This window comes from Danio rerio, chromosome 14 (assembly GCF_052040795.2).
Source record: "Danio rerio strain M-AB ecotype USA chromosome 14, GRCz13ab, whole genome shotgun sequence".
Taxonomy (NCBI): Eukaryota; Metazoa; Chordata; class Actinopteri; order Cypriniformes; family Danionidae; genus Danio; species Danio rerio.
In genome coordinates, this window is record NC_141034.1 from 25,567,227 (window position 1) to 25,580,377 (window position 13,151).

At 34.6% G+C, this 13,151-nt stretch overlaps 1 protein-coding gene across 9 annotated transcripts in view; it reads right to left on the reverse strand.

The window, feature by feature from the left end:
• The window catches only part of LOC147833949 (uncharacterized), a 181,753-nt gene that overhangs the window by 39,497 nt on the left and 129,105 nt on the right, over positions 1-13,151 (reverse strand). For 2 of the 9 annotated variants that reach the window (XR_015507414.2, XR_015507419.2), the window contains one exon: positions 2,630-5,331. The exons of 5 other annotated variants lie outside the window; for them this stretch is intronic. Coding sequence is in view for 1 of the 4 variants with exons in the window: in XM_087281486.1 (XP_087137612.1) it covers positions 5,315-5,331; positions 7,942-7,984 (60 nt within the window). In the remaining 3 variants the exon portion in view is untranslated. Of the gene's footprint in view, positions 1-2,629; positions 5,332-7,941; positions 7,985-13,151 lie in introns of those variants that run through there. 2 more of the 9 variants (XM_087281486.1, XR_015507417.2) reach the window with 2 other exon arrangements.

The following is a 13,151-nucleotide window of genomic DNA, read 5'->3' on the forward strand; positions in this document are numbered from 1 at the left end:
TTGGAAAGTGACCAAAATCCAATGTCGAGCAAATATCCAACGTCATTTTGGCATCACATGCTGACACTTCTATGATTTTCATGGAAAAACAAAATGCAACATCTCCTTGACACTGGAGTAAAACTTCATTCTAACATCATGTTGACATCTTGTGCCTGCTGGATGTTTAAGGCCATTTCGATCATCATACAGTAAACATCTGTCATCTTCTCATTAGTGACATGCATCTTAACAGTCTCTGGGTCAATGCATGTAAAGATTTTGGACATCTTGTACACATTTAATGCTTCCAAACAGTTTGCTGCAATTATAAAGCGCACATGTTTTAAGGTAGGGTTGGGTATGGTTTGGGGTTATTTCAATACCGATGCTAAATCGATATTTTTTAAAACGGTACTGGAGCCAAAACAGTGCCTGAACCGATACTTTTTAGCCACAAAAATATATATTTTAATCATTATAATTGATCAATATAATTATATATTTATAATAAGTTTAAAGTAAACATCAATATAAATAAATATATATATATATATATATATATATATATATATATATATATATATATATATATATATATATATATTAAATTTGAATTGCATGAATATATTTCTTTTGATCAACTCTATTTTGAGGTAGTTCATTATGAGGCGATATACCTTCTATGTGAGATTTGATTGGACAGGAATCATAGGACTGATTTTTCTAATTCCCATAGACAAGAAAAAATAAAGTAGTGACTGCAGGCTGAAGATAAGTAGTAGAGTAAAAGTACAGATTACTGCACTAAAAATGTACTCAAAGGAAAGTAAAAGTTTGTAATTAGTTGCTTTACACCACTAAAAAAGATGCATACATATAAAACACACACATTTTTTATTTCTATATTAATTTATTTATTTATTGAGAACATTAGCCATAAAACTATTGCTAGAATCCCTCACAATAAATGTAATTTTCAGGTTCATAAAGGAAAATGGCAATAAGGGCATGAAATCGTTGCAAAACAATATCAAATTGTGATCTTATATTATCACAGTAACATTACCGCAACTATATTATCAGCAGATTATCATCAGAGTCATGCCCGCATACAATCAAATTCATATAAACGAACGTGCATAATATCACAATAACACAAAGAGTAGCAATCAGCGGCAGGATTTAATCAGGCGAGATAATGGAGCGATCTATTTCTGATTGCTATAGTTTTCCCTTCACAGCAAGAGCTTAGCATTACGCTAAAATTCCCCTACGTCACCGTATTCCCTAGTCATCTGCACAGACCCAGAAATAGAGCGAGGGTTAACTGTGCCATCTGGGAGTAATTAATACTTAATTAGTGTGTGAGGTGTTGAATACTCGTTAGGGGGACATTTGGGAGCACCTTTCGTCTCCTAAAAATATCCTGCGTTCTGGCAAAACCCTCCACAGGCAAACAGACTCTGAGCCGTTTGCTGACATTGAAACACGTGTCCACTAGAACACTGAATCATGAGATGGTAGTTGCAGCAAACAAACATTATTATTATTACAAAGCTGTTTTGTGTGTGTTTGAAGCATCTTCTCAATGTTAATTATTCATTGGCTAAGTAGCTTGGTGCACAATTTTACACACGCCAAGCAGCCGATGAGTCAAAATACTGATTACACACTGTAAAAAATGCAAAGTTCCACACAATTTATTTCTGTTGGGACAACATGAAGAAATTAGGTTAACTTAAAAATGTTTTACAAATTTAAGTGGATTGAAAATAAAACATTTAAGTTGTCGCACAAAATCTCAAGAATTGTGTTCATTTAAAATCATTTTAAATAAGTAGTTTGAACAAATAAGAAACATCATTTTTAAACATAAGCTGCATCCCAAATCGCATACTTATGCACTATTCTACGCCATTTTGTAGTATAAATAGTGTAAGTAGTTAAGTAGTTATGTAGTTCACACTGAAAACTTTAAAAATAATAAGTGCATTTTAATTACCCGGATGATGAACTCATTCAGCCGCTAAAATGAAGTGTGGAATGATGGACACTACACGCACTCAACGACCGCAGGTTTGCTTAAGTAGCAGAAGGGGCGGAGCTATCGGACGCACATGTTGGACAACTTTATTTAATTTGGATGGCGAAAGCAAAATTCTCCTACAAGAGTGATCATAGCGCCTCTTGATGGTGAATGCGGCAATGCTCACGGCAGGTATTATTTGATAATTCCGTCGTTTATTTCACTGATTTGGCAACCGTCAAACATCATTAGGGAAACGGTTTGAATTTCCGCTTAGTAAAAAAAACATTAGTGTGCCATTTGGGATGCCACTATATACATATACTATCCTGTTGAGTGTGTACGTGCATAAGTACTTAGTGCATGAGTGCATAGTGTATAGTGTGCCATTTGGGACACAGGTATAGGCTTATTCTGAAAACATAACCCTATATTTTCTGGATTGCTTTTTAAAACAAAGCCATGCAGTATATAACTAGATTTGCCAATGTGTATGAGTGTGTATTGATGTTTCTCAGTAGTGGGTTGCAGCTGGAAGGGCATCCGCTGTCTTAAACATCAATGCGACCCCTGATGAATAAAGGGACTAAGTCAAAGAAAAATGAAGGAAAACGATATATTGCATAAAAAATAATGTATTTAAAAAATAAATCAGTAAAATAAGCAAAAAAAAGGGGAGGTACCTAGAGGCTATAAAAATGTTTGACTTATACTATAGGGCTAATACTAAACTTATAGAAGTATTCCACTGTATTGCAAAAACAGGTATAACATATTTGAGTACTGAACGAGCCAAATAGTCCTTCAGGTCTTTCTGATCTCACACACACTCTCACACATTGATTTACTGTACAAACACACAATTTTACTGTTTGCATTTCTACATTGAAGTACAAATTCTTTCAATACTCGAGTACATTTTTTCTTTACTTACTAAAAAAAATCTGACCAATGACAAAATGACATAAAAATAAATTGAAAAAGGAACTCTTACTCCAAGTCTAATTCACATATTTTATGATCTGCGTCATTTGCAACATCATTTTAATACAAAACAACATTTGATGTTTCTATCTCTGTCAATCAATTTGATATGGAGATAATATGCAGAGATATGCAGTGTTTCTGTCACTGTCTTTAATCACGTCTGTGCATGACTATAGTTAATGTCGCATGCACTGTAATATGGCTTAATTGTATTTAAAGTTAAATTTTAAAATTAAAACTGTGAATTAGCTAAACCAAAGCACAATAAAATTGACCAGCACATCATCTGATTTTTATACTATTTACAAAATCAACTTAGACACTATATACATATATGTCATGTCCACTACCTGACAAAAATATTGTCGCCTATCCAAGCTTTAGGAACATTAAACAATAACTTGACTTCTAGTTGATCATTTGGTATCAGAAGTGGATTATATGAAAGGCAAAGACCTCTAGATTAGGCCTATTTACCAAAATAAAATATGATCATGCTTTGATTTTTAATTATTTAATTAAGACAGTGATGTCTGACTTTGCTTGGACAAAATCTTGTCACTTAACAAAAATGATTTACAGTATAGAATATAAAGTCATGCTGCAGGGGAAAAAGAATTATTATAGTGCATGACTCCCATGAGCCTGGAGGACTGCATCCATACATCTCTGCAATGACTTAAACAACTTATTAATAAAGTCATCTGAAATGACAAAGAAAGCAGTCTTGCAGGACTCCCAGAGTTCATCAAGATTCATCTTCAATGCCTCCTCCTTCATTCTATCCTAGATATGCTCAATAATGTTCATGTCTGGTCACTGGGCTGGCCAATTCTGGATTGCCTTGACCTTCTTTGCTATCAGGAACTTTGATGTGCGGCTGAAGTATGAGGTAACTCAAAAAACCATTGATCCATTTAGGCAGAAGTGACAAAGCTTCAAAGCTACAAAGCTGTTTTTAGCACATTAGCTTATCCTTGAGACTAGCATACTGTTATTAACATTTAAAAAAACGATATTATGATTTCTATGGGGGTAAAAAATAAATAAATACAAATCCTTAACCCCTAACACACTTCTTACTTGATATTAAAGTTCCTACTTCTGACAGCACAATAACTCAGCAGACTAAAAGGCAGGTCACGCAGTAAACACCATCAACTACACATGCAATTGATGCTTAAATCACTTCATCGGGAAGGCAAAGACTCTGCGTTTCCATCAGTGTCTCAAACCCCAGCATAAGCTCCTCAGATCATCTCGCAGTTCAAAGAGGAGGGGGGAAAAAAAGCAAACGGCTCAAGACAGCTTTTAGCCTCTCCGTTTCAACAGCTGTGTGCCTTTGCATCTGTTTCAGGGTTTTCACACCGCTCTTCTGCTTTGCCTTTCTTTCCCTGCCAAGAGTCAAAATCCCTTTCATAAGAGCCGCAGGCGAGCAACTACCTCCACTGGTGAGAGACACTTAGTAAAACAATACAAGACAACCTTTTATTATCACGGTACCTCATTACTTTTTAACGAGTATAATCCTAACATGCTACTGCTGATGAATAATTTAAGGAGGAGCGCTCAGGCTGGAGTGACAGGAGAACAGGAGGGAAACTTACAAAGAGCGAGTCTGTGCACTTATAATTAAGATCGCTTCATGAAAAGTAGCTTTTAATTGCACCATCATTGATCCGCGCAAAAGGTGAGCCAAAAGCCTTTGATAACTAGTTAATAACACAGTGACATGAACACTGGTATCGTCAGCCGCGGCTCGTGCCCTTTATAGTGCTCTTTGAATCTGCTGTGAAATGGAAATGCACACTGATAACTCTCTCTTTTAGTCGTCTGTCATAAGAGATGGTTACAGTGCACAGAGGTGCCTGGGTTCACCTCACACTCATTAAAATCCAATACAAAACAATTACTGTTTCACCGACTAGATTTGGCTGTAAATTACATTGTAAATGGATGAGATTATGAAGGTGCAGGTCTGGAGGGGAAAATGTTGGTTTATCGACTGCGTTGTCGTCTTGAAAGGAATATGAGGCTTGAAAGTGATTTTGGGATGATTTTAGGGCATTGCGAGACCTTAAATATGGAAGATTTTGTTTTCATAAATCACTTGGAGGCCTGAAAGCACTGAGTCACAAGGTGAGCCGAGATACTGCGGTGAATGTGTTAAAAGAGGACTTGAGGATGAAAAGAAACATTATAGTGTAGTGTTAAGCCTCAGGCTTCATGGATGCTGTGTTTCCAAGAACTGCTTCCCGCTGCTGGTTTGGACACATTTACTGGCGTTCCTGCAGCATCTGAGAACTCTTGCTTTTATTTCTAAAGCTGTCTGCACGCTGAAAAAGAGGCATGGAAGCTGTGTGTGAGAAGTTCTACTTTGTAAAAAAATGTATGTATATATATATATATATATATATATATATATATATATATATATATATATATATATATATATATATATATATATATAGGGGTGGTTAAAATTCTATTTAATGTATTGGCAAAACAGCAGTCATAATAGAACACATGTAACTTGTTATTCTTATGATTAATCTTTTAGATATAAACAGAAATTTAAACAACACATTTCATCCTAAATCTTCTAAATTGTTTTGTTTTACCCTGAATTCAGCCAAGTATCATTGTTTACATAATGCTTTGCATCTGTAAGTACTATGTTTTGAATGATGCTGAAACAAACATTTTGGAGTTACTGAAACCTTTAAAGTATTCAAGAACCAGAAGTTGCTGAGACTTTCAATTCAGTATGTTGATACACTTTAAACTGACAAAATATGAGTAGTAGGGAGGGGGTTTTATTATTGTGCATTCTTCCCTAATAGCAAACTAACGGTAAGAGGGCTGAAAAAATAAAACTGAAGTCAGAGAAGTTCCGCTACACCAAATGAGGAAGCTAATTGTCAGACTTTAATTGAAGATTACCAAAACAATTATTTTTTTCAGTGCACAGAGCCATTGTTCACCTAAAGAATAAAATATTTTTGCTAGCAAAATAAACTGTAAATTTTGATTTCAATTGGACTGAAAACTTGGCTTTCTGATTAATTGATCAATGAAAATTTACGTTGATCAATAATAAAACTAAATATATTCTCTTTTGTTATTCAGATAATTAAAATTACACAACAACCTACACTTTTATAACTTTTGACGTCACTTATTAGTGCTATTCCAAGTTATTATAACAGCAGTAACATGTTATTTGATCAGTTCTAAATAATCTCTATTTAAATTAGAGCATCCTCATATCCTCCATCAGCATATATTGGTAATTTCCCTAATGATTTGACAAATGCTATTTAATAACGCTATTTAGCAAAGCTTTTTAACAGGAGTTTGAACTTTTCAGGTTTCATTGATGTGAAAGATGATGGTGAGTCATTTAAAGTAAAACCCCCTGACAGCAGGTTGTCCAGATGAGGGCCAAATGAATGATTATTTCAACCATAGCAAAATAAGCTGGTCGTCCCAAATTTGTGATTTGTACAATGTATGTTTTTACAATGCCACTTAGTCATTTAAGTTCCTCAAAAAGGCTGGTCATTCATGAACAGGGACACATATTCAACTTCCAACTGAAATGGAATGTTAAGTCAAGGGCTAGGCTTTCTTCATAAGCATTATTCTCTCATAGCAAACTAGAGAGATATGGTTAAGAATATTGTGGCTAAAGCCATCAAATATTAAGTCAATATTAAGTCAAAACAAAACAATTTTTTTTCTCCTGTCTGGAAACTGCTTCTTGATTTAAGAGTTTTTAGGTTTTTGGACTAGAAAAAAAACAAAAACTCTAAGAAAAGCAAGTTTGCAGTGTATGACTTAGCACACTTGCTGCTTGTTAATAGTTATTAAGATAGTAGGTTTGGATATTGGGTCGGATTAGTCATGTAGAATAAGTTCATGCAAAACATGTATTTCTACACTGTAAAACCAAAGAGTCAGCTTTATCAAATGAAATGAGTGTAGTTAACTCTAAATTGGCTGAAAGTTAATTCTACTCATTTGAAAAGAGTTTTAAACTCAGTGTTAAAGGTAATAGGTTAATTAAATACTTCATTACTTCTGCTTAAATTGAGTAAGTTCACAGTACTCATATAGACTAAGTTTTTAACTCAAATGGTGTGTAGCAATCGGTTTCCTCAAACGGTTTAAGTTGCTTTAACTTATTGGGTTTTACAGTATTCAGTTGGTTTGAGTTCTCCTCATTTATTGGGTTTTACTGTGCTCAAATTGCTTCATTTACTCAAATGGATTAAGTTCAAAGTACTCAGTACGATTAGATTTTTGACTTAAATGGTTTGTTGCAATCGGTTTCCTCAAACAGTGAGTTACCTTAACTTTTAGAGTTTTACTGTGTACAACTACTAATAAACAGCCAATATCAGGTTATAAGCCACTAGTGAAATAATGAAATTTAGCACTCAAACTAAAGTGTTCCCATTTTAATATATGCACATTTTAAATCTGCTTCATTTTCTTGTATTTTTACTAATTTAATTATTTTTTGCACATATGGTCTTTGTTTTTTGTTCATAATTAACTAATTGACTTCGAATCATTTGCTGACAAATTGGTCCCCCGGTTTAAAACCCCATCTACAACACTGTACATGAAAGTGGCTGTCGGTAACAGTGTCTCAACATTTAAGAGAATTTGGACTGTGACCAAACCTCTCATCAGCAAAAAGAATCAAATGTCTAGACTAACATTTACTGAGGAGCCTGTTATGTGGACAGAGAACTGATCCAAAGTTAACTTTAGTGATGAAAGGAAGGTTAATTTATTTGGGGTCTGAAGGGAAACATTGTCACCAATCTGGAAAAAAATGAACCCAAAGTGTGTGTAGAAGTCAGTGAAAAGTGAAGGATGAAGTGTTGTGATTCAGAGAAGAAGCTGGGCTTAGATAAATGTCAATGCAATCATACCGGGTAATAAGCCCCAGTCACAGCAAAACTGGTAAAGCGGATCCTTGAAGATGAAAATACACACAAAAATGGCAAAATTAGCAGACACTATGGGTAAACAATGGTCAATTTGTTAAAGTGAAACGTGTTAGTTATTTGAAACAGATTCATTCTCTCACAGCCTCATAACCTCTCTTCAGACTAAATCACACAAGGCAAACTCCTTCTGATTTCATCATTAGTCATGCATTCCCAAATTAGTTTAACTTTTTATTTAGCTCTTATTTAATAAGATGGCATAGGGTCAGGGTAACTGGACAAATTATTGTTTTTATTTTGCCATTGTTACAGTCTGAGGTTATGAAATTAACAGCACCAACTGCCTAATAAGGATAAATTAATTCTCAATTCCAAAGTATACCACAATTGAATGGTTTGGTCACATTTGTTATACACATTTATTTTTCCATAACATTTTGATTTTCCAAAATGCCACTCATACTATCAACTAAGAAGAAGTAGAAGAAGGAAGATGCTTCCTATTAATTATTTTTAAATAATCTATTTTTGTAGATTTTTTGTGTGTGTTTTTATCATTTTCATGCTTGTCAGTAGGCTGAAGATAAATGTGCAATGTTTTAATTATTCAAAATATAATACAATTAAATAGGATTGCTTATTCAATATTTTAATAAATACAGAATAATGTATGCATTTCACAAAAAATCTTTCTGTTATGCTGAATGACAACAGAACATAATTTCACCAATATTTGTCGTTTTTGCAAAGGTTATTTCCATTTTATTAGGTACACCTGTCCAGCTGCTCGTTAACGCAAATTTCTAATCAGCCAATCACATGGCAGCAACTCAATGCATTTAGGCATGTAGACATGGTCAAGGCGATCTGCTGCAGTCCAAACCGAGCATCAGATTGGGGAAGAAAGGTGATTTAAGTGACTTTGAACGTGGAATGGTTGTTGGTGCCAGACGGGCTGGTTTGAGTATTTCAGAAACTCCTAAGCTACCGGGATTTTCACACACATCCATCTCTAGGGTTTGCAGACAATGAAAAAAAGAAAATATCCAGTGAGCAGCAGTTCTGTGGGCGCAAATGCCTTGTTGATGCCAGAGGTCAGAGGAGAATGGCTCAATGGTTTGGGCTGATAGAAAGGCAACAGTAACTCAAATAACCACTTGCTACAACCAAGTTATGCAGAAGAGCATCTCTGAATGCACAACACCTCCAACCTTAAGGCGGATGGGCTACAGCAGTAAATAGACCACACCGGCTGCCTCTCCTGTTGGTTAAGAACAGGAAACAGGATACAATTCGCACAGGCTCACCAAAATTGGACAATAGAAGATTGAAAAAAAGTTGTTTTGTCTGATAAGTCTTGATTTCTGCTGTTATATTCGGTTGGTAGGGTTAGAACAACATGAAAGCATGGATTCATCCTCCCATGTATCAATGGTTCAGGCTGGTGGTGGTGGTGTAATGATGTGGGGGATATATTCTTGGCACACTGTGGGCCCATTAGTACTAATTGAGCAATCATGTCAGCGCCACAGCCTACCTGACTATTGTTACTGACCATCTTCTGATGGCTACTTCCAGCAGGATAACGCACCATGTCATTAAGAGTGAATCATCTCAGACTGGTTTCTTGAACATGACAATGGGTTCACTGTACTCAAATGGCCTCCACAGTCACCAGATCTCAAGAGCACCATTGGGATGTGGTTGAACGGAAGATTCACATCATATATGTGCAGCCGACAAATCTTCAGCAACTGTGTGATGCTATCATATCTTCGCCAAAATCTCTAAGGAATATTTCCAGTACTTTGTTGAATCTGTGCACAAGGGATTAAGGCAGTTCTGAAGGCAAAAGTGGGTCCAACCAAGAACTAGTAAAGTGTACCTAATAAAGTGGCCGGTAAGTGTATTTAAAATCACTTATCAATTTAATTTGATTCAGACACCAAAAAAATGTCTTTGACCCCATAAGTTTTAATAATTTGGGGGCAGTGGCATAGCTGAAAAAAAAAAGTCATTTTTGTTTCAATTAAAGTTTTGCTTATTTTATTACAATTTTAATTTAAAGCTTTAGTTTTAGTTAACTCTAATAACCCTGGTCCATGTATATTATAAACTTAATTGTTTTCCATCTGCTCCAACTCACCCTTCAAATGTCTCAAAACATTAACAAGAAAATCATAGGCATTACTTATATTCGTCTAAACTAATTTTAAAGAATAAGCTTTTTAACAACGTGACAGACACAAATTCATACAACACAAGAAGTTTCCACCCCTTTGGCTCTTCACTTATAAGAAACTGTTAAACAGCTTTGCAAGATGACAAAGTGTTCTCATGCCAATATATTAAATTAACTTAAATGTGTTATTATAAGACACTTTAGGATGGGGTACAATAAGGCGACGTCCACAGAGAGCCACTCATCACCATCCAGAACACAACTATCTCTGGCCTGATAAAACATTTGAGCGACTCATTGGAGCATGACTTTCCCTCGGGGCACCGAGAGTCCCCAGCGTGGAATGAGATCATTAAAATAATCAAATTATGGCCACTACGAAAAAAATCACCAATGCCTAAAGTTGTTTAAGAGTATTATAAATAACGGCACTAATGCAGCAGAGAATGGGAGCGATTTGGAGAGCTTAAACAGACCTTGAGCACTGCATTCTTCATAATAATAGGCACGATTCAGTAGCTATGATATGTAACGTTATATTTCGGCACATGTAGAAAGTCATATTACAAAATTGTACTTGCCAATTTTGTTCACCCCTCTGTTCATGAAGTATATTTAGGATTCTTCAAACATTGTGAACTCCTTGCCTATGCTTTATTAAAACCATTTTGTTCTTCTCTTAAATTTGGTAATGTACCTTCTAACCGCTTATCTAAAACTTTACTTATTTTTGTGTCTGAATTTAACAAACTATTTGGCCGCATATTTTTACATTTTGTGTTTGTTTTCCCTTGTTTCGGTAATAATGTAATTACAGATAATGTAATTAAATAATGTAATTTCTCTCACTAATGCAGGCAAAAGCTCTTAATGATAAACCTCTATTATCATTTCTATAGTAGGAGTTGGCAACGTTTCTTTAAACATCTTAAAAATGTCTATAGGAAGCCTTTTCCTGATTTCATAGACTCAATTGCTTCTTCATTTTCTTGTAAAGTGAAGTCTTCATCTAGTTTGTTGTTTAATTTATATCTGAAGTATATTTACATGTGGACTATCTTAAAATCACACCTGGATATCTAGATTTAGTGAGCACTCTGAACTATACAGCTTTTCATAATAAGTTCTAAATGTTTTATTGATCTCCCCTGGGTAAACTATATTTCCAATTAAACTCTCAATTGTTGTAATTGTACGTTCTGTTTGTTGCTGTCACATTTGCCAAGCTAATAACCGTCCTGTTTTATCTCCATATTCATAGACATTTTTCAACCTTAAAACCTTTGAAACTGCCCTACCTGATAATACTTCATTATATTGGGACCTGAGTAATAAAAGTTTTTCTTTTGCTTCTGCTGTATCTATGGTTTTGTGTAAAGTTTTTTTTTCTAGTTTTTAAATTTAATCTTGAATTTTTTTTGTTTCCAAGTTTCTTTTTTTTATGCTACTGCCTTATTAGGTAAATGTCCTTGAGTGGCCCAGCCAGAGGCCAGAGCTCAGAGCTAAATCCTATTGATCATCTCCCTACACCGTCGCTTCCCATCCAACCTGATAGAGCCTGAGAGGTAATGCAAAGAGGATGGGGCAAAACTTCCCAAAGATAGGTGTACCAAGCTTATAGCATCATATTCAAAAAGACTTGAGGCTGTAATTGCTACCAAAGGTGCATCAACAAGATATTGAGCATTTAAAAAATGCACATGAAAAAATTTGCAACAATTAAAAAAAAAAAAATACATTGTCATTATGGGGTATTTTGTGTCGAATTTTGAGAAAATAAATGTGTTCAATTCATTTTGGAATAAGGCTGTAACATGTGAAGCACTGTGAAAACTTTCCGGATGCATTGTATGTATGATATACAACTGGAATATGACACTGTTGTAGGATTAAGATCTCCAAACATCTAGTAAATTTAGATCTTTCATAAATTCCTGTATCACCTTCCAAGCTTTAGTTTATGTTTTATCAATCCCTGTTGAATAATCTTAATTAGAATTTAGTACACAATGCCTATCCCCTGCAATAAGATTAAAAGTTTATTAACAAAATCGTTAAAAATGTAGGATTGTCATCAGTTGGACCATAAATGTATATTAAATTAGTCTTTTCTGAAATAAATGTACATTGTAAGACAATATATCCTCCTAGTTTATGCTTAATTACTTTCTGAACATGAGTTCGAATTGATTAACAAATTAAAGTCTTTTGCATATGCATTTTTCAATGAACAATGCAAGTTCTTGAAGAAATACAATGTGTGCCTGTAAATATTTGTTCCTATCCATTACCTCCCCCCCCCATGATTTGTTACATTTCTTATTCATGGATACTTGCCAATTTTAACATTCAACATTGATTGCTGATTTAAAAGCATGCCTTTCCGGCCAACGAAATAAATATCAAGCAAATTATAAAGGCAAAGTTTTGTTCATCAAAAATAAACATCTTAAGCCTAATTACGAATCATTTAATTTCCCTTTCCTTCCGTGCCTATAAAAAAAAATCTCCTTTGAGGCGGTGTGTTATGAAAATGCCGTTTAATTTAAAGGAGAATTAAAACAGCAGTAATTACTTTATCCTCTCATCTGATGATCTTTATTGTTGTCTAAAAAAAACAATATTTCATTTCCCAAAGGAGTCTGAAAATAAGAGTGTATTTCCCCTGCCTCCTCATCAACTTTACGGCAGCTTCGTGAAGACGAGCAGAAATTGTTCTCATTTGAACCAATAATCTCCTTGTCAATGGCACTTATCAAAAAGCTTCCAAATTAATTATGGCAAACGCAGTAAGTTTTGCATTGGATCTGTGAAACTGCAAGCGTGCCATCAGTTAGGGATGGCTCTGCAGTGATTACAGTTGATTTTATTTTCTTTAATGAATCTAATGTTGCCTCTTTTTTTCTTCCATCCTTTCGGTTAATTGGATTATAATGTCTGTCTGCTTTAATGTTTGGCAAGAATAAAAAAAACGCAAAGAAGTCTGCACGCTCATATCTATAAAGAAAGT